The 19,780-nt window shown below is 35.0% G+C and overlaps 6 protein-coding genes and 1 non-coding gene across 9 annotated transcripts; 4 read left to right on the top strand and 3 right to left on the bottom strand.

Moving 5' to 3' along the window:
- The first annotated feature begins 1,139 nt into the window (after positions 1-1,139).
- On the top strand, positions 1,140-3,753 carry LOC104793499 (protein BRI1-5 ENHANCED 1). The gene is made up of 4 exons (XM_010519856.3): positions 1,140-1,668; positions 2,093-2,635; positions 3,232-3,427; positions 3,535-3,753. The coding sequence occupies exons 1-4, from the start codon at positions 1,464-1,466 to the stop codon at positions 3,671-3,673; spliced, it is 1,083 nt and encodes a 360-aa protein (XP_010518158.1). The 5' UTR covers positions 1,140-1,463; the 3' UTR covers positions 3,674-3,753.
- Positions 3,754-3,844: 91 nt separating this feature from the next.
- On the bottom strand, positions 3,845-3,917 carry TRNAK-CUU (transfer RNA lysine (anticodon CUU)). Its single transcript has one exon. It is a non-coding gene; the product is annotated as a tRNA-Lys (tRNA).
- Positions 3,918-4,899: 982 nt separating this feature from the next.
- LOC104793495 (putative protein S-acyltransferase 14) lies at positions 4,900-7,819 on the top strand. The gene is made up of 8 exons (XM_010519850.3): positions 4,900-5,357; positions 5,524-5,749; positions 5,833-5,924; positions 6,196-6,319; positions 6,414-6,499; positions 6,603-6,668; positions 6,755-6,881; positions 7,640-7,819. The coding sequence occupies exons 1-7, from the start codon at positions 5,148-5,150 to the stop codon at positions 6,878-6,880; spliced, it is 930 nt and encodes a 309-aa protein (XP_010518152.2). The 5' UTR covers positions 4,900-5,147; the 3' UTR covers position 6,881; positions 7,640-7,819.
- LOC104793496 (uncharacterized) lies at positions 6,905-9,096 on the top strand. 2 transcript variants are annotated; one of them, XM_010519852.3, is made up of 7 exons: positions 6,905-7,432; positions 7,640-7,980; positions 8,066-8,232; positions 8,312-8,392; positions 8,480-8,555; positions 8,663-8,728; positions 8,834-9,096. In XM_010519852.3, the coding sequence occupies exons 1-7, from the start codon at positions 7,254-7,256 to the stop codon at positions 8,965-8,967; spliced, it is 1,044 nt and encodes a 347-aa protein (XP_010518154.3). In that variant the 5' UTR covers positions 6,905-7,253; the 3' UTR covers positions 8,968-9,096. The 2 variants fall into 2 exon arrangements, with proteins under 2 accessions (XP_010518154.3, XP_010518155.1); XM_010519853.3 differs by lacking the exon at positions 6,905-7,432 and having other exon boundaries at positions 7,671-7,980.
- LOC104793498 (uncharacterized) lies at positions 9,007-10,076 on the bottom strand. Its single transcript, XM_010519855.3, has 2 exons — positions 9,925-10,076; positions 9,007-9,807 (listed from the first exon to the last, which is right to left on the bottom strand). Exons 1-2 carry the CDS (start codon positions 9,982-9,984, stop codon positions 9,199-9,201), a joined length of 669 nt encoding a protein of 222 aa, XP_010518157.1. The 5' UTR covers positions 9,985-10,076; the 3' UTR covers positions 9,007-9,198.
- A 2,656-nt stretch (positions 10,077-12,732) lies between these two features.
- On the top strand, positions 12,733-14,671 carry LOC104793493 (pentatricopeptide repeat-containing protein At2g45350, chloroplastic). Of its 2 annotated transcripts, XM_087455130.1 has the most exons (2): positions 12,733-13,182; positions 13,302-14,671. In XM_087455130.1, exon 2 carries the CDS (start codon positions 13,316-13,318, stop codon positions 14,624-14,626), a length of 1,311 nt encoding a protein of 436 aa, XP_087311256.1. In that variant the 5' UTR covers positions 12,733-13,182; positions 13,302-13,315; the 3' UTR covers positions 14,627-14,671. The 2 variants fall into 2 exon arrangements, with proteins under 2 accessions (XP_087311256.1, XP_010518149.2); XM_010519847.3 differs by having other exon boundaries at positions 12,803-14,671.
- Positions 14,672-14,742: 71 nt separating this feature from the next.
- LOC104793494 (uncharacterized) lies at positions 14,743-18,348 on the bottom strand. The gene is made up of 4 exons (XM_087455129.1): positions 17,417-18,348; positions 16,646-16,906; positions 15,544-16,440; positions 14,743-15,460 (listed from the first exon to the last, which is right to left on the bottom strand). The coding sequence occupies exons 1-4, from the start codon at positions 17,841-17,843 to the stop codon at positions 14,973-14,975; spliced, it is 2,073 nt and encodes a 690-aa protein (XP_087311255.1). The 5' UTR covers positions 17,844-18,348; the 3' UTR covers positions 14,743-14,972.
- Positions 18,349-19,780: the final 1,432 nt, after the last annotated feature.

Genomic DNA, 19,780 nt, shown 5'->3' with positions numbered 1-19,780 from the left:
TCCCCCTAAAACTATAGTACTGTTACTGTTGTATAGTCATAGAGGGTGTTTTATAATTAGACAAATATATTACAAAAATATGGAAATATCGAAGCCTCAAATCACCAATGTCAACAAGAAATGTTTTCTCTTTTTTTCCTAAAGATTATGTATTTTATAACGTGAAAATTCGTATCCGAAACTCAAATATCTTACGCATGCTTAATTAGATCAAAAAGTCACGATATCAATTAACTCAACGTTAAAAAAAAACTAAACTAAACGTAATACAGACATTTTTTTTTTGTTCAACGTTGTAATAAAACATCCAGATCCTTTGTAGATTGAACGAACGAACATTCAAATACTGTTCCGGATAAGTTTTAACGGATTACAAGAAAAAACAAAGTGTTCCCCTCTGCTTATTTGTTTTTGCTATACAGGCGAAAAAACGAAAACTATCAAATCATATAATTGATTAGAGTTTTTTCTTGATTTTTTTTGTCTTTCTTTTTCATTTGTTACTTTTTGTTTTTGTTTTTTTTGTTGTGGTTGTTGGAGGTTGAACTCTTAACTATTTAGTCTTACAAAAATAATATATGTAATGAAAACGAGTTTTTGTTTGGTATATATCTCTCATATGAAATTTCATACTATATATATATGCATACTTTTTGGACTTGGAACAAGAGCGTCTATGGAAACTGGAATTTCCTAGATTAGCAATTTAATTATAATTAATTCTAAAACTGTCTAAAATGAATGGCCGATCCAAAAGGTTAAAGTCAATTATACAAAGGAAGACAACGAGAAAAGGAAGAAAGAGAGGAAGAGAGTTCGCAACATCAACAAAGCAACATCCCGAAAATAACGGTAGCTCTGTGGAGACACACACACACACACAAAAAAAAAAAAGAGATAGTTGCAGGATCATGTGCCACGCCTACGCTTTCTATTCCATTCCATCTCATTCACGCGTTTTATTTCTTTCTTTCTCATTCATATTAATTAACTATATATATGTAATCACAATCCTGCTAATAATATCCCTTAATCTATGCCTAGAACATGCATACTACTATAATTTAATACATTAGATCGCACCACTAGAAGCCAAAAAAGTGAAAAACTATACTAGTAGTAAAAAAAGAAGAAGAGAAGAAGAAGCTCATGATGATTCGTACGAAGAGGATGAAAGAATGAAAAATAACGGAATCCAATAACAATGTTTGTAATAAACGGACATAGAATGTGAATTATTTATATAAATGATCTGTAAAAAATGTAGCATTCGATTATAACGGATATATAAATTAATATAATAAAACAAAAATTTGTAATAAAGAGAGAAGAGGGCAAAACGGGGAACCTGTCACGCGGATAGGTGTGAGAGAGTAAATGACGTAGGTTCCGTTATTTAAGAACCCCTTCTAGAGAGGTTCCCACACACCAGAAGAGAGAGAAAGAGAGAGATAGAGAGAGAGATGGGGAGAGATGAAGAAGAAGATGAAAACGGAGGAGGACGAGAGGGAACAAAGCTCGTGGCAGATGAAACGGTCCCGTCCTTGTTGTTGGACGGGACAGGGTTGGTTTGTGTTACGGGAGGTACTGGTTTCGTTGCTTCTTGGCTCATCATGCGTCTCCTCCAACGTGGCTACTCCGTTCGAGCCACTGTTCGAACCAATCCAGGTTCGCGTTCCTCTTTATTCAATTATCATCATTAATTTGTCAAAATGCGAATAAAATTGTTCTTGTCTTATATATATAGCTGATTGGTCCGTTTTAACATATATAAAGTACATAAATAGAAAGATTGATTATAGTTTAAAAATATATATATAGATATAACATTTTAAAGTTGATTTTTGGATCGACAAATTAAAATATATATTTTTATGGATGTGATGAATTTATTGTACTCAGCTGGAATTATCTGTCAGTTTGTAGGATCTTGAAGCTCCATAGCTATGTCATGTTACATGCATCTTCTTCTATACAAAGTCAACCATATTTTTCTATAATTAATAACTAATAACCAACCATACGATATAAATGTTATATGATTAATTTCATAATTTGTTTATATATCTATTGTATTTTATGCATATTACAGAAGGGAATAAGAAAGATACAAGCTACCTAACCGAACTACCATTTGCATCGGAGAGGCTTCAAATTTTCACCGCTGACCTCAACGAACCGGAGAGCTTTAAACCGGCGATCGAAGGATGCAAAGCCGTATTCCACGTGGCTCATCCTATGGACCCGAGCAGCAACGAAACCGAAGAGACCGTTACGAAACGCACCGTTCAAGGTCTCATGGGGATACTCAAGTCGTGTTTGGACTCTAAAACCGTGAAACGGTTCTTCTACACGTCAAGCGCCGTAACCGTTTTCTACAGCGGTGGGAACGGCGATGGAGGAGGAGAAGTGGACGAGAGCGTTTGGAGCGACGCGGAGGTGTTTAGGAATCAGAAAGAGAAGAGAGTGAGCAGCTCTTACGTTGTGTCGAAATTGGCGGCGGAGACGGCGGCGCTTGAGTTCGGCAATAAGAATGGATTGGATGTTGTGACTCTCGTTATCCCTCTTGTCGTCGGACCTTTTATATCTCCGTCGTTGCCTTCCTCCGTCTTCATCTCTCTCGCCATGCTCTTTGGTACTTAATTCTTATAACCAATAGAAAAAATATTTCTTCTCCATGATTAGTCTAGAGCTAATTATAAAATATCTAACAATAAAAATTTTAACTACTTTGATTATACGTAATATAATGTAGGTAAAGGTATTAAAATTATAAAACCTAATATTATAAACTTTTTTGTTTATCAAATAAAGTAAATTCATAGTACTATAGCTGGCTAGCTAGAGTAGTACTTAAATGGTTCACCATGTATCGTGAGAGACCGTAGCTCGAATTTTATCATTTATAATACTTATGTTTGAACTGCCTGCTACTTTGTAGACTGTTCTATATTTATGTTTGGATATTGTGACTATTAAAAATGTAAGTTTTCTAACTTTAATCAAAATATATATACGAAAAAATGAAGGAAATAAAATTCTACTTATAAACTAATAGAACTTGTTACAATATGAGTAAACAAGTAGTTTAACTATTAATAATATACCGATAGAATGCTTTTTTTTTATGTGCGTGTTAAAAGTTAAAACACGTGTAAACATGTGTTTTCACGAATAGTGTTTTGAGTCACACTATTCACAATAACAATTTACCCTTTTTCTTGTACGAAGGAAATTACAAGGAGAAGTATCTGTTCGATACTTACAATATGGTGCATATAGATGATGTGGCAAGAGCGATGATATATTTATTAGAAAAGCCAATCGCGAAAGGGAGATATATATGTTCGTCGGTGGATATGAAGATAGATGAGGTGTATGAGTTCTTGTCTACGAAATATCCTCAGTTTCAGTTACCTTTCATTGAGTAAGTAAAACTTTCACAAGTATAATATTAACTCCAAGACGTGAGCATATGTTGTTAATTTCTCTAGAGATTTTGATTTACTATGTGTTTTATGTGGGTACGTAAAGTTTGAAGAATTACAAAGTAGAGAAGAGGATGAGTCTCTCGACGAAGAAGCTGAGAAGTGCAGGGTTCGAGTTCAAGTATGGAGCCGAGGAAATATTCAGTGGAGCTATAAGGAGCTGCGAAGCCAGAGGCTTTCTTTAAAAATTCTTCGATGATTTAATTTGTGTTAAAATTTTAAATTTGTATATGAATTGAAAATATATATATATTTTTTCCCCCTATTGGCCATTTCCGTTTTGTTATTTTGTAGACGGAACGGAAAAAAAAATGCTAAACTCCATATTACATATTGGGTTTTAAAATAATAATAAACGCCCACCGTGGGGCTCGAACCCACGACCACAAGGTTAAGAGCCTTGCGCTCTACCAACTGAGCTAGACGGGCTTATTGTTAATTCCTCCATATGTAAACCATATTACCGCTATATTTTGTTTTCTACAATTTGAGAATGATCGTATTTGAAGATGTTAAGTATAAAATTAATGGTTAATCTCTATCAGGCTTCCTCAAACAATAGTATAGAGATTCTGTTTTCTGAAGATAGGTTCATATCCGTAATATCCGTAATGATATATCATCCAAATTTTTTAGTTAGCTCCAGAAAAAAAAAAACAGTAATCATGATCACCTTTAGTTTGATATACCATTAGATTCATCACAAGCATAAATTATTATTATGTAACAATAATCATGGTTTATTATTTTGAAATTGTAATTCTCATCACCTTTCATGCTATAAATAATTATTCACTCATCCTCCATCAGTACATCCCAACATTTAAAAGTATACTTTGTATTGATTTTCTTACATGCAAAACATTTGAAACGTTATGGTGAAAAGAATTTGTTTCTAAATTTTATTTTATATACATATATGTTGAAAACTTACATTTTTAAAGTTTCTTTAACATATTTTCAATTAAAATTTTATTAAATTGAAAACTTTAATAAACCTTTTATTGTTTGCCATTAAAAAAAAACACGACGATCAAAGTCATCCTGGATGCCCTCAACCGTAAAAATTGAAATCTACGAAAAGTTTATGCTAGAGAATGGAATAAAAGTAGACCGATCAACTACTCACGAATAATCAACCAATCTATTAGAACTTACGTTAAAAATTTAACTATTGTTATTACAGTTTTATTTATTTATTCTATATTTTACATATATTAATATTATACAACAAAATAGTTATTTTAGCTTAACCGGCGCCTGTTGAGCGTCTTATTAGTTTCTTGGTCTTAAGTTCGAATCCGATACTCTACGTATTATTTTTGCATTTTCCTTTTTTTTTTTTTTTATAATTTTTAATTTTCTTAAATTAAAATTTAAATATAATAACAAAAAGAAGGCCAAAATTTTTAGATACCTCTGAAAGCGGAAAAAAAAAAAAAAAAAAAAAACGTCAGGTTCGAAGCTTCGCCCTCGTTGATGAGTTCTGTATCTGACATATACTAACATAACATTCCACATTTGTCTCAATAAACCCTTTTGAATCATCCTCTCTTTAGATTTCAGATAGAATCCTCTTTCGAATTCGATTCCCCATTAGCAACAAACCGGAAAGATTAGATTTTATTTGTTTTGTTTCAAGGGATCGGTGATTTGAATATGCATAGATCTGGCACTACAATGGCGTGGAACGTCTTCAAATTCTGTACAGCTCTACGAGGGCTCGGTTCGATCATGATCCTTCTGGTCTTGGGTGTTGTTGGTGTAACATATTACGCCGTCGTTTGGACCAATTACGGACCGGCACTATCAGCTGGAGGGCTCGATTCTCTTGCTGCTCTTGCTATTATACTCCTTTTCCATTTCTTGGTAAACCCCTCTCATTCCACCTTATCTTTACCCTTTTGTTAATCCAACTTAAAAGCTTCCTACTTTGATGAACTCTTCATCTTTAATTTTGTTGGTTTCAAGTAAACTTTTGTGTTTGATTGCTGAGAAAGCTGTATAACAGTGTGTGTGTGTGGTATTGTTGTAGTTGGCAATGCTTTTGTGGAGCTACTTCTCTGTTGTGTTTACTGATCCTGGTGTTGTGCCTCCTAACTGGAGGTTAGCTTCAGACGAGGAACAACGAGGTGGCGAGTCTGATCTGTTAAACAGTTTGGAGTTTGGCGGGTTGCATCCCGATTCTTCCAACCAAAGAACTCGGTTTTGTAGAAAATGCAGTCAACCTAAACCTCCTCGTTGCCATCACTGCTCTGTTTGTAAGATCACACTATCTCTGTATATATCTTTATAGCATTTGTTAAAGGAGCAGGAAGCTGATTTGTTTTTTCATAAAATCTAGGTGGTCGATGTGTGTTGAAAATGGACCACCATTGTGTTTGGGTTGTTAGCTGTGTCGGGGCACTTAATTATAAGTATTTCCTTCTTTTCTTGGTAAGTCTACTTTGATCTATTTAGTCAGTTTCCCTTTTATGTTGTGATCTCTGTGCTTTGCTTTTCCCCATGGAAAGGTTCAAACTTTTTTAGTTCTCTCTCCTGATTTTAGAGTTGAATTTGTGCTTAGAGAGTTTCCTTTAATGTTGTTTATCAAAATTAGAAAATTTGTTTTTGGCATAGGATAGATTTATGTGTGTTTATGCAACCATATGATTGAAATTATTCCTCTTTGTGTCATAACTAAGTTTTGTGTGTTTCAAAAATGCAGCTTTACACCTTTTTGGAAACAACTCTTGTGACTTTACTTCTCATGCCGCACTTCATAGCATTCTTTAGCGATGAAGAGATACCTGGAACCCCAGGCACCCTTGCTACTACTTTTCTTGCATTTGGTACGTTTCCTGTTTCTGGTGTTACTATGTTTAATCGATTTTCTCGGTTCCACTTATCAATCCATCTCACAACGTCTCATCATCATTACCGCAGTTTTAAACCTGGCATTTGCTTTGAGCGTTATGGGTTTCTTGATCATGCACATCTCCCTGGTTTCCAGCAATACCACAACTATAGAGGTATATATATATGTTCTTGTCATTTTTATCACTATTCTCTTAATAGTTTAGTGCATCACATGGTTAAGATATATTTGGTGTATCTTATTGACTTTGTGAACAGGCATATGAGAAGAAAACAAGTCCAAAATGGCCATATGACCTCGGTCGAAAGAAAAACTTCGAACAAGTAAGTGTAGAATTGGATTGGGTGTCAAGTTTTGTACTTGTCAAGTTCTTTAGTTCTCTCTCATGTTGTAATCTCTTTTTGTTTAGGTATTTGGTCCAGATAAAATATACTGGTTGATTCCAGCATACTCAGAAGAAGATCTAAGACGAATGCCGGAACTTCAAGGGCTCGAATACCCTTCCAAACCGGACTTTGATTCCCAAGATTTCTGAAGTAAGAATACTTTCTTTACTGTAACAATACCCTTAGAGATGACAGTGACAGAGACTGAGAAAGAAAGACCATGAAAATGACTTTGGAGGAGTAAAACCTACTCTTAACTTTAAAAAGACTCAGCTTCCAGCTTACACATCTTCCCACGGATAGAAGAAAACGCTTAGACTAAGTGCAAAAATCAGATGATATTTTGTAATTTCCATGTGAATATTGATTAGAGTTAACAATGTTAGAGCACGTTGAAATAGAATCCTCCCTTTGGTTACGTTACTGATTTAATTTTCTTAAAAGTCTATTCCTTTTGTTAAAACCTTCAAGGCTTGCCATTTGATTTTTGTGGTAGTAAAAAATAAGTAAAAATTCACAAGGATGAAGAATGTTGAAGAAGCTTCTAGGTTATGGTGTAATGACACGTGTCATAATCTCAAACGTTCTTTTCTGTTAAAATTGGGGTTATATACATACAAAAAAAAAAAAAAAAAAAAAACAGAGGTACTCTGTTTGGGCTCTTCTCAAATACTCTCGCAAGTTCTCAAATTCTCTACAAGGTACCCTCTTTGCTGATGTCTTTGTTCGAACTCTTCGATTATCTTATAGATCTATAGGTTGTATAATACTCTATTTAGAGATTTAGTGAAAAATTTGTATTCTGTTTAGCTTGTTCATTGAGATTCGCCTGGGTAAAAAATTCAAAGATGGGTACAGAGAAGAGTTTCTGAGCTCATATTTACTGTCTAACTTGTTCTAAACAAAAGGACTGCAGAGAGAAAAGGAAAATTTGGGGAAATGGGAGATCCATTTGGTGGTAGGTTTGGAGGATTAAGAGGTAGCTTGTTTGGAGGAAGAGATCCTTTTGATGATCCTTTCTTCTCTCGACCATTTGAGGATTTGCTCCAACCAGCCAACAGTTTCAGTTCAGGTGCTTCCTTTAGTAATAATGCACAGAAGAACAGTGGTGGAAGAAGTGGGTTAACAATTGAAAAATTACCATCTGATGAAGAAGTAGAAGAAAAAAAAGATATTGGGAGTGATGAAGAAGAACATATTAGTTCAGTGAATCAACCATCTGTTGAGCACCCTGAAGATGATTCTGATGGTAACTACAGAAAGTGATTAGATAAACTTTGTTTACGGATTGTATCTAATTACAGCTTATGTGATTTGCTTGGTGGTTGTTGTAGCTGAGAGGAAGATTCAGAATGTGAATCAAAGGAGTGATTTTAATCGAAGAGAGGGTACGCAGTCTCGAGTTCACACGTTCAGACATCACACCTCTAAGGTTACATATGGTGGCATAGATGGTGCTTGCTATACATCTACTCGAACCAGAAGAAAAGGCAGTGATGGAGTAAGTTTGTTTCTCCTTTTCGATCCTTCCTTTAATGGAGGTTTCTAGATGGTGCGTATTAATTGGATTCTGTTTCTAGATGGTGGTAGAGGAAAGCAAAGAAGCTGACAAGACTACAGGTGAAGCGACTCATAGGATCTCCAGAGGAATCAATGATAAGGTGATTGATGTTTTGCTACATCACTTTTTGGTTCCACCAAAGTTAACTCTTTAGATGTGTCTGAGTCTGGTTGTTTGGTGTATTCAGGGTCATTCGGTTACTAGGAAGCTTAACTCAAGTGGTGGCATTGAGTCGACACAGACTCTTCACAACCTCGAAGAAGGTCTGCAGAAATGTACACAGCCTAATCAGTAAGTTAAGCTCTTTGAAGGAAAATTGCAAGCAGCTAAAGAAGTTTCTTTGGTTTTTTTTTTTTGTTTCTTGTTTCAGAAGAACTAAGTGGCTTTGAAGAAGCATGGAAAGGCAATTCATCTCTTACCAATCATGAATCCAGTGGTTAGCAAACTCTTTATCTCATCACTAATCTTTGATCTCATTCGGTACTAGTCCATTTTACTGAATTGTTTTTGTTCCGTACTATACTATACTACTATGTTGCAGGCTTTGATCAAAGTTTTGGAGGGTGGCGTCTCCCATCTCTGGACCAAACTCGTCGTCAAACAGACCAAACTCGGGCCGGTGTAAGCACTTCTGCACCAAGAACTAAGAAAGTTGTTCGAATCAACATTGAATGATAGAATCATCAGAAAAACATCTATCAAATATTCAATATCTTTATGTGTAATCAAATAATGTTGTAGATTATCTTTATTCGAGGATGATATAAGACAATTGATTATGAATAATTATTTTGAGTTTTGTAACTTTTTTTTTTTTGGACAACCAAGTTTTGGTAACGTATATACATCTTTTAAGACTCTACAAAATGAAGGGGGTGCAGAAACGGTAGAAGAGGAAATTCAAAATTAGCGTCTGAATAAATGCTCTTCTCCCGATTGATGATCCACGTGTCTAATCCAACGGCTAGAAATTTTCCTCGAGTCATTACGCTGGTGGCCACCAGTAGCACCCACGTGTGCTATATCCAACCCTATACCAACCGGCAGAATTACGGATCTCACTACACGTGTCCCTCCTTTTAATACATCGTGCCATTTAAACCCAGAGATCGCTCTCTGCGTGGCGTTTTTACACACCAAAACGGCACCTTTGCTGCTCAGCTTCGCAAACCTCAGCGTTCTAACGAACTCTCGCCGCTTCGAGTTCACCACCATGAAATCTACGCCGTGAAACTCCTCCACCGCGTTTTCCACTGAGTCGTCTCCGACCACCACAACCTCCGTAGACTCCGTCGAAACGACTCCTCTCATGGCCAGCACGTACTCAAGTTTAGATTGCTCGTCGGGTACTATACACACGTGTCTTCCGCACGTGTGAATTGCAGCGACCGCGAGTCCAACGCTAGTCGCGATAGGATCGCCGCGTGACCATGTCTCAACGATGAGTCTCGCGTTCCATCCAGCCGCTGTAGCTGATAAAAACTCCGCCACTCCTGATTCCTTGTAGCTCTTACACTACACAACACATATTATAACATTATTAGACATGCAAAACTATATAAAGACAAAATCATATAAGTATAATAACTAAGCATGTATAAAAAAACACATAGAACACAAAATATCACATACCAATTTGACGGTGTCGATGTAGGCGTCAGAAGCAGTTTCCGGCGACCAGACAAGCTTCATAGTGAAAGTGAAATGGAGTTTGATGATTTAGGAAAGAAGACGAAGTGGTTAGGTTTTATAAATGGACAAACCAAGCGTTGACATTTGCTTACACTAATAACAACGTGTCAATTGGTCTCATTGCTCCTATTTATTACTCCTTATTTATCCTTACCATCCTTTTTTTTAATAAACAAAAATCGGTTACTGGTTATTTCGTCAATCAATATAGTATAACTCTATTTTTATTTTTTATTTAATTCCATTCTATGCAAAAATCGAGAATTTATGTCGTCGATTTGCGTTACCCCATTCTTTTGACAACCTGTATTGTAAACCAAATCTATTTATATATACAAACTGTAAAAGTTATCTGTTTGTCCAAAAAAAAAAAAAACTGTAAAAGTTATCTAGACATGATAATTTAATTTCTGCAGGTTTTGTTAAAATACTACCTAGTTGAGTGCTTTATTTCATTTTCGTCAAAATGGTACGTAGAGTGTGAAAAAATACGTGTAGTAAATCAAAGAATAACTTCTGATTGCTGATATTGTGGACTTAGTAAGATAACTTGAATAATTACATGAGATGGGCAGCTACTTTCTTTGATTTTTCTTGTTCTTTTCTAAATTTTCAATCTTTGATTTTTAGCCTTTCTAGATAATTATACCGGTTCATATAGCTTTTTCTTTGGCATTCGCTTTCATTGTGCTAACCAACGAATGTATAATAGTTAAAGGTTATGTAAGAAGAATTAAACATATATAAACGTAATTTATCGCCGGCTAATTTGTTTTATTATGCCCGTATCACATAAGCTAACGGGTATGCGACAAAGACATCTATAAATTACGTACAAGATATTTGTTGAAGATATCTACAAATTATTAATTTAAGTTAATTATATAAGAAAAGACTTCTGTATAGTAGAAATTTGTCTTGGTCTTAGGTTTCAACGAAAAAAAGATGAAGCAAAAACTATAAAATCCCTGCCTTGATTTATCAAAAATGATCAAAATCCGCCAATCAGAGTCTTACAATCACTTTGTAATCCAATTATAAGGTGAAATAAATTTATTAAGCCAATAAATATCTCATGTTACCAAATATAATCATGATCAGTTCACTGATAAAACTATGCGATTTAACTAAGCCGTTAAAATCGCTGGAATTACAAATAATAAGTGTACATGTGCATGCATGTGTGCCAAAATGCGTAATGAATTGAAGCCCATGAGTACAATTTACGAACTTAATTTGCATAACTATAGCAACTTAAATCTAATACTCTTAATTTGCATAACCATAGCAACTTAAACGATCTAATAATACTATAAAGCTTGTTAGTATACTGTTTTGGTCGAGACATGCCTGTACCATGTCTCCTGAATTAGTACGAACAACCAAATAGAGAACAAATCAAACACTCTTAAGCTTAATCATTAAATTAAATCATCAACTCAAGTTGACATGATTTCACTTAAAAGTTAAAAGTAACGATCAAGTAGACGACAAAACAGCGCTTTAGTTTTAATAAAAAAGACGTACGCACGATATTTAAAATTGCAACTATGCATTGAAATCTTATGATATGAATAAACAAAAGTAATTTGATAAAGGAAAAAATGTACGATATATCGTACCACTCCATCCTGACTACGACTTATGCAAGAAGTCAATGCTTATCGCACTGCTTACTTATCAATTTAGAAAAATACTTGCTCTTTTGTATTCACTCCGTTCCCTTTCAACCAATCAGAATGCTATACCTAATATTTTATATAAAAAATAAATCAAAATTAAATTTAAAAGCAAAACTAATTGTGGAAACAAATTCTGTATACTTTTATTTAAAGAAAGTTAAATATTGTCTTGGTTTAGATTTTACAATTAAACGAGATTATATATCGGTTTGGGTTTATAAATGAGAATTAGGGTTTAGATTTTATAATTAAAACGAAATTATATGTCGGTTTGGGTTTACAAATGAGGTGGTTAGGGTTTAGATTTTACAATTTGAACAAAATTATATATTGGTTTGGGTTTACAAATGAGATGGTTAGGATTTAGATTTTACAATTAGAACGAAATTATATGTCGGTTTGGGTTTACAAATGAGATGGTTAAGGTTTAGATTTAACAATTAGAACGAAATTATATGTCGGTTTGGGTTTACAAATGAAATGTTTTGAGTTTACAAATGAGATAGTTAGGGTTTATATTTTACAATTACAACAAAATTATATATCGGTTTGAATTTATAAAAGAGCGGTTTAAGTTTCTAATTTTATAATAAATGTGTACAGATTTTATCTCCCTATTTTATAAGAGGGTGAATGAAGAGGTGAAACCCAAGTATTACTCATTAATTTATATCTTATTATCACTATCATTTTTTCTATTTTCTATACATAATATATTATTTCGTACATATTTGTTGGTGGACATATTATATAATCCAACTTAAACTCTATGATCCAATCCAATTCGTCTAGAGTGAGGAATATCCTTCAAATTCAAAAATTTGTTTATTCTATTATCTTATTTTATTATCTTTAATGTCTCTGTTAGTACGTATCATTTAATAATTAAACCCCAAATTAAAACAATTAAAACATATAGAATACGACAAAAACCTTTTACAAGTATTGGGCTTTTCGATAAGTATACTAATATAATATGGGCCTTAATAAACAAAATTTTAAACGACATCGTTTAAGTGATTCTTGTATAGAGACTTCAGATAGCCGTTAAAAAGATGATAAACCCAATCCGGTTTTATTTATGTATCTTCAACAGAGGAACTGGTGATGCTTGTTTTCGCGAGTTCTCATCATCCATGGAGTGTTCGATTTCAACCACTGTTCAACTCCTCGGATTCTGCAAAAATTCGAAAGATGTCAGCAAAATCCACGCGGGATTGATTACTTCCGGATTCATCAAAAACTCTAATCTCACTACGAGGATCGTTCTCGCCTTCGCCGCTTCTCGATATCCGTATCTCGCTGAGTTTGCTCGCTGTGTCTTCCACGAGCATCACGTATGTTCATCTTCACAAGGTGGAGAGGTGGAGGATCCGTTTTTATGGAACGCTGTGATCAAGTCTCACTCTCATGGAACAGATCCAAAACAAGCTCTGCTTTTGTTCTGTTTGATGCTCGAGAATGGTGTTTCCGTGGACAAATTCTCCATGTCTCTTGTTCTGAAAGCGTGTTCGAGGTTAGGTTTTGTAAAAGGAGGAATGCAGATTCATGGGTTTTTGAAAAAGACTGGATTTTGGTCGGATTTGTTTCTACAGAATTGTCTGATTGGTTTGTACTTGAAATGTGGATGTTTAGGTTTTGCACGCCAGATGTTTGATAGAATGCCGCAGAGAGACTCGGTTTCTTATAATTCAATGATTGACGGGTATGTCAAATGTGGTTTGATTGAATCCGCGCGTGAACTGTTCGATTTGATGCCAAGGGAGTTGAAGAATTTGATTTCTTGGAACTCTATGATCAGTGGATATGCTCAGACATCAGATGGAGTTGATATAGCGTCAAAGCTGTTTTCTGAAATGCCTGAGAAGGATCTGATTTCGTGGAACTCAATGATCGATGGATATGTAAAACACGGAAGAATCGAGGATGCTAAAGGTTTATTCGATGTGATGCCGAGAAGAGATGTTGTTACTTGGGCTACCATGATTGATGGGTATGCAAAGTTAGGTTTTGTTCATCAGGCTAAGACTCTGTTCGAGCAAATGCCTCATAGAGATGTTGTGTCATATAACTCCATGATGGCTGGTTATGTTCAGAACAGGTATCACATGGAAGCTCTTGAGATATTTAGCGACATGGAAAAGGAGAGTCATTTGTTACCCGATGAAACGACTTTGGTGATAGTTCTTTCTGCGATTGCTCAACTTGGCAGATTATTCAAAGCCATGGATGTGCATTTGTACATTGTGGAGAAACAATTCTTTCTAGGTGGAAAACTAGGCGTTGCTCTCATTGATATGTATTCGAAATGTGGAAGCATACAACATGCCATGTTGGTTTTCGAGGGAATCGAAAACAAAAGCATTAATCACTGGAATGCCATGATTGGTGGGCTAGCTATTCATGGTCTTGGAGAATCCGCATTTGATATGCTCTTGCAGATCGAGAGACGCTCCATAAAACCAGACGATATCACCTTTGTTGGAGTGTTAAATGCTTGCAGCCACTCTGGGTTAGTGAAAGAAGGTATTCTCTGCTTTGAGCTCATGAGGAGAAAACACAAGATAGAACCAAGACTGCAACACTATGGGTGTATGGTTGACATACTGTCGAGGTCCGGAAGTATAGAGCTAGCCAAAAACTTAATAGAGGAAATGCCAATTGAGCCAAATGATGTCATATGGAGAACGTTTCTCACCGCTTGTAATCACCACATGGAGTTTGAAACGGGAGAGCTTGTCGGAAAACACCTTATTTTGCAGGCTGGCTATAACCCGAGCTCATATGTGCTCCTCTCTAACATGCATGCTAGTTTTGGAAAGTGGAAGGATGTTCGTAGAATTAGAACGATGATGAAGGAAAGACAGATTGAGAAAGTTCCTGGATGTAGTTGGATTGAGCTTGATGGAAGAGTCCATGAGTTCTTTGTAGATAGCATTGAAGTTTCCAATACATTGTAGATAAACGATTGTTCAAGGGCTTAATCTTATTCTGCAATTCCTTTACATTGCCATACATGAAGACAATGTCACAACATATGCGCATGTTGGTTGGTTGGTTTTGTGCAGCTAAGATATGTCTGAAACAAAAAAACTTCCCACAAGATCACCTAAAATGTCTGAAAAGTGCTTGTTTTTACAGCCTAAGTACATCAGCTACAGTTACAAGGAGATAAGATTGTTACATCATAAACCGATTTTTCAGATCCCCTATACTGAACCTAAAACAGAGTTAACATCAGGGGACCGGTGATAGTCTAAAACCTTGGTGTGGACATCAAAAGCAAGAATCTGGTTAAACGGGAAACTAATAATTCGCCGCGAGTTTATTGAGTTCTTGCATAACATCTTCCATGGATGGCCTTTGGTTTGAGGATTCATGAGTGCAGAGAAGACTAAGTCTAGCGAGCAGAGCCGCTTCTGCTTCCGGAAAGTTCCTTCGAAGATTTGGATCCATGAAATCTTCATTCAGTCTTCCTGACTCTACAGCTTGCAAGATCATCAGATGGCTGATTTTGCTTTTACCACTGAGTATCTGCAGCAGAATCATACCAAAGGCGTAGACATCACTCTTATCAGTGAACCTTCCTGTAGTTATGTACTCAGGAGCTAAGTATCCCATTGCAGCACTTGCTTTAAGCTTGGAGAAAACAATATCATCCGTGAAAAGCTTGTGAAGACCTGAATCCGCAAGAGAAGGATTATACCAATGATCAATGAGAATCTTCTCTGCAGATAGATTCTGGTGAACTATTGCAGGCTTGTTCCCATTTTCGCCATGTAAGTAAACAATCCCTGAAAGAAAGATAACAAAAGAAGATTACACATACAAAAAAAACCGAGTTTAGTTTGAGAAAGAACGAATCGCAGAATCTAACCTCTGGCTATTCCATTTATGATGGAAACTCGAGTAGTCCATTCAAGAACCTCGGCAGTCTCATCCTTCACGTCAAGATACTGCAAAAGGTTACCGTTGGGGACAAACTCATAAATAAGGAAACATTCTCCGCGTCCTTTGGAGCAGCAAAACCCTCTCAACCTCACTAAGTTCTCATGCTTCAACAATGTCAGCATCTTCAACCCTTTGAGAAACTCAGTTTCATCGGATTTACAGCTCGATTTAGCTATACATTTTACAGCTGCAACAGAACCATCTCTTAGAATACCTTTATAAACAGAAGAGACATTACTCTTCCCCAACAAGTTAACCTCAGAGAAGCTCTGAGTAGCTCTCTCAATCTCCTCAAGATTGAACATAAAGCTCTCAAAGACTTCTTGAGACAATGCACTGTTGTTGTTACTGTTCTGTCCTCGTCCTAACGGATCCCAACCACTCGCGTACTCTAAGCTGATCAGTGGAGAGGAGCTTTTTCTTCTAGAAGCTTCTTTGAAATTGTACTCAGTGCTAATCCTACCGTCCATAGCATCAAGACTGCTTCCAATCTTCTGTTTCCTTCGTCTGTACCATGTGAATGTCGAACCACCGAAGATTGCAACTGCGAGGATTGAACCAGTGAGTCCCATGACGATACCGAAAGGTGAAGACTTTGAGGTTTTTGATGAACACCCGCCATTGTTGTTACTGCAATTGCTTCGTTGTAAATCTGCAGACTCTGGTTTGACGTCAACGGTTGTGAAATTCTTTGGGTTTGTTGGGTCTGGCCGGTCAAGGTTCGGACCGTTTAAACCGGTGCAAGCTTTCAAATCCGTGAATCCATCTCCGCATAAACCGTGATTGTTTGAATACTGGAATCCATTGTTTAGCCTCTTCAAAGCTTCATAATCCCCAAAAAAAATCAAGAAACAACAAGTGAAAAAAAAAACATCTTTTAATGAGGCTGTAAAATCCGATTTCGGTTTGGTACAGATTTTTGAATTGGTTATCAATTCAGATAAACCGGATTGGTCAGCCCTAATCTTTAAGTACTCTTAAAGAATCAATTAATAATCATAAGTACAATTAACAGAAACTTATATTACCAGAGGGAACGAAGCCGGAGAAAGAGTTATTGCGGATGTCGAGAACTTCAAGCAAAGGAGCACCGGCGAGTTTCACCGGAACAGGACCAAAGAGATGGTTGAAGCTCAAATCAAGCCTAGTTAACGTATTAATATCACCTAAACTCGCCGGAATGGCACCGGAGAGTTGGTTATACTGTAAAGCCAAGACAGTTACCTTCTTGAGAGAACCTAACTGCGTCGGTATGCTCCCACTTAACTTGTTGTAACATAACTGAACAACTGCAAAAAAAAAAAAAAATACACCCAACAAAACATAGTTTATTAGTAGATGCAAATTTTTATTCTTGAGCTTTGGTTTTTAGTTTTTAGTTTTTTTTTTTTTTTTTTTTTTTCTAATCTATGATCAAAAAGCCCGAATAAAATACTTTTTGGGGGTTTGCATAAAAAATAGTGAAGATGTACAAGGAAAAAAAAAAAAAGAGTTTCCCTAGTTTCTAGGAGAATCAAAAAATTCAAACTTGAATGGGTACTCAAACAAAAAGTTATTTTACCAATGTTATAAAAACTTGATTGGATGATTAGATGAGTTTTTTATAGAAAAAAAAAAATTAATCAAAAATCTATAACACCCATTTAAAACTAAATAAACTCATTTTAGCTTATTTAATAAACCAAACTTGACCCATTTAAGGTCTTTTGGCTGCAATAAATGAATTATTAGTGAATGAGTTTAATTAAAAACACATGCATATATATAAAAAGACCTACTATATATATACATATACATACCTTGAAGATTGTCTAAGTTTCCGATTTGAGGAGGGATTTCACCGGAAAGATTGTTGACATTGAGGTACAAATCCGTGAGGAGAGGCAAATTTGAGATAGCCTTAGGAATCTGACCGGTCAAGGAGTTGAAGTGAAGGTACAAACCGGTTAAGCTAGTGAGAAGACCGATTGAAGGAGGGATAGTTCCTGTGAGACCCATTCCTTGAAGAGATATGTTAGCAACACGGTGGTTTCCGTCGCAAGCGACGCCGTCGAATGAGCCTAGGGAGCAAGGGTCGGCGTCGGGAGTCCATGAAGTGAGGAAACGTTTTTGAGGGTCGAGAGAGGATTTGATGTCGAGGAGAATGTCAAGCTCGGAGGAGGAAGACAGTGAATGATGAAGGAAGAAGAAGAGGATGAGAAAGAGTGAGAGTGGAGGAGAGACCATGTTTGGTTTGGAGAGAAGAGAGAGAGAGAGAGAGTGTGATGAGGAAGAAAATGACTTTCTCTCTTGTGGTTTTGAAGCACAATTGTTTGTTTGTCTATTGTATTAGTAAAATATTATTCTTCTTGATTGTTAATAATACTGAAAAAAGCGTAAACCACAAAAGTGTAGATATCGTAAAAAATAATAATAATAAAGTTAGTTCAACAACGAAAATGTAAAATGATAAAATAAGCAAATTATATTAGAGTCATTATATTATCATCACATATTCATAACTCTAGTATTATCTATAGTAGTAATTAGTTCAAGAGAAACAATAAAAAAGACGTATTACTTATCAAAACCGATATAAAAATTTTATTTGCTCGTTAAAAAAAAAGGAAATCTCAAAAACTTTTACAACACTATTTTAGTTGTTTGTTCATGTTACATCAAGGTATTCTACAATTACATTCCTAATCTATCAAACCTTATATATATACAGTTTAACATTATTTTTGTGTGTGGATTGTTTTTGAATGATTAGTAAATATATTTAAGCTTATTTGGAATTGAAGGGAAACAAAAGAGGAGTCACGAAAACTGAAAATATAGAAGTCCACGAGTGAGTTCATTTCATTTTCAGTACTATCTACGGTAAAGACTACTTTTAAAGACTTTTCAGAGAAAAAACAATAATAGTTAGGCGAATCTTTAGCTTTTTTTTTCAAAATTGAAAATGATACCATTCTCTCTAGATTTAATGGTAAGAAAAGTTGTTTCTTTTTCAGTGCACCAGCTATATAAATTTGTACTTTTTATATCATTGTTTTAACTTTTCATATATCCATATAAAAGGTTATATGCTACCATTAGTATGTCTAAACCAAAATAGTTGGATACATGTTTTCTTATAAAATTTTATTTGTAAGTGAATTCATAAATTGATAATCAATCCACTTAAAAATTTGTATCATTATTCAAATAGAAAATGAAAATATTTACAAAAAATAAAATTTAAAAAACTGTGTGACTAGGATTCCTATAATTAACTAAATTAAACCACGACTTTGTCAGATTATCATCTGTAAAATGCCCTAAGGTATGACTTGTACAAGAACCTGATAACCAGCTTTACCTGTTTACATAGAGAATAAGGTACAAAGATAAATGGGATTTCTTGTGATTATAATTCCATTAAATTACTATATTTGAATGCAAATAATTGTTACATGAATAAAACAAGGAATAGCTTATATTCTATTTCATATATAAATAAAATAGAATATAAAGAGAAAAAGGCATCCAAGAGGCATGGGGCTAAGAGTACATCAAATGGGACAAAGAAGGTGATGGAGGCAAGTCAATAGAGAAGCAAACATGTGAACATTTCTTACTCAATTTTTTCTAAAACATTTTTTTTTTTAAGTTAAAAATTTTAAAACATGTGAACTCCTGTCTGAGTTAATGTTTTTGCTATCTTCTTGATCTGGTCATAGCAAAAGGTAAAATAGACCAAACACCTCGTTCTCCTCTAAGTATAACATGTGAATTTACAGGAACAAGAAAGACATAAAGCAAGAGAATAAAGCAAAAAGGCTATAAGGCTACACTTGAGATATATCTATATATATATATATATATATATATTCCATTTTCTCTGTAATCTTCTTACTTCGTGGGTAGTGGTGGATGATTTTTATGGTGAGGTGGTGGATGATATCTAGCTACACCTATATATATTTATATTATACTATATATATAGAATTAAATCATCAAGTGTTATCAAAAATATTGTGTGCATGATGATAACTTAATTAGTTCAGTCAATTCTCTATATGATGACAGTGTTAGACCATAGTTGAGTTCCTAAATTAACTAATTATGATTTTTTTTTTTTGCTAAGCAATATGATATATTTACTTCACTTATAAAACTATAATAATAGGTAAACACAC

Source organism: Camelina sativa, chromosome 6 (genome assembly GCF_030686135.1).
Source record: "Camelina sativa cultivar CO46 ecotype springtype chromosome 6, ASM3068613v1".
Lineage (NCBI taxonomy): Eukaryota > Viridiplantae > Streptophyta > Magnoliopsida > Brassicales > Brassicaceae > Camelina > Camelina sativa.
This window is presented reverse-complemented; position numbering and strand designations above follow the sequence as displayed.

Excerpts from the sequence above, each read along its gene's own strand:
- LOC104793495 (XM_010519850.3), top strand. The coding sequence starts at position 5,148 with ATGCATAGATCTGGCACTACAATGGCGTGGAACGTCTTCAAATTCTGT. Across the intron at positions 5,925-6,195 it reads AGTATTTCCTTCTTTTCTTG|CTTTACACCTTTTTGGAAAC; the intron begins GTAAGTCTACTT and ends TCAAAAATGCAG. Across the intron at positions 6,669-6,754 it reads GAAAGAAAAACTTCGAACAA|GTATTTGGTCCAGATAAAAT; the intron begins GTAAGTGTAGAA and ends CTTTTTGTTTAG.
- LOC104793493 (XM_010519847.3), top strand. The coding sequence starts at position 12,803 with ATGGAGTGTTCGATTTCAACCACTGTTCAACTCCTCGGATTCTGCAAA.
- LOC104793499 (XM_010519856.3), top strand. The coding sequence starts at position 1,464 with ATGGGGAGAGATGAAGAAGAAGATGAAAACGGAGGAGGACGAGAGGGA. Across the intron at positions 1,669-2,092 it reads CACTGTTCGAACCAATCCAG|AAGGGAATAAGAAAGATACA; the intron begins GTTCGCGTTCCT and ends TGCATATTACAG. Across the intron at positions 2,636-3,231 it reads CTCTCTCGCCATGCTCTTTG|GAAATTACAAGGAGAAGTAT; the intron begins GTACTTAATTCT and ends TCTTGTACGAAG.
- LOC104793496 (XM_010519852.3), top strand. The coding sequence starts at position 7,254 with ATGAAGAATGTTGAAGAAGCTTCTAGGTTATGGTGTAATGACACGTGT. Across the intron at positions 8,556-8,662 it reads TCTTCACAACCTCGAAGAAG|AAGAACTAAGTGGCTTTGAA; the intron begins GTCTGCAGAAAT and ends TTCTTGTTTCAG. Across the intron at positions 8,729-8,833 it reads TACCAATCATGAATCCAGTG|GCTTTGATCAAAGTTTTGGA; the intron begins GTTAGCAAACTC and ends ACTATGTTGCAG.
- LOC104793494 (XM_087455129.1), bottom strand. The coding sequence starts at position 17,843 with ATGGTCTCTCCTCCACTCTCACTCTTTCTCATCCTCTTCTTCTTCCTT. Across the intron at positions 16,441-16,645 it reads CTCCGGCTTCGTTCCCTCTG|CTTTGAAGAGGCTAAACAAT; the intron begins GTAATATAAGTT and ends GGGATTATGAAG. Across the intron at positions 15,461-15,543 it reads CATAAATGGAATAGCCAGAG|GGATTGTTTACTTACATGGC; the intron begins GTTAGATTCTGC and ends TCTTTCTTTCAG.
- LOC104793498 (XM_010519855.3), bottom strand. The coding sequence starts at position 9,984 with ATGAAGCTTGTCTGGTCGCCGGAAACTGCTTCTGACGCCTACATCGAC. Across the intron at positions 9,808-9,924 it reads ACATCGACACCGTCAAATTG|TGTAAGAGCTACAAGGAATC; the intron begins GTATGTGATATT and ends TGTGTTGTGTAG.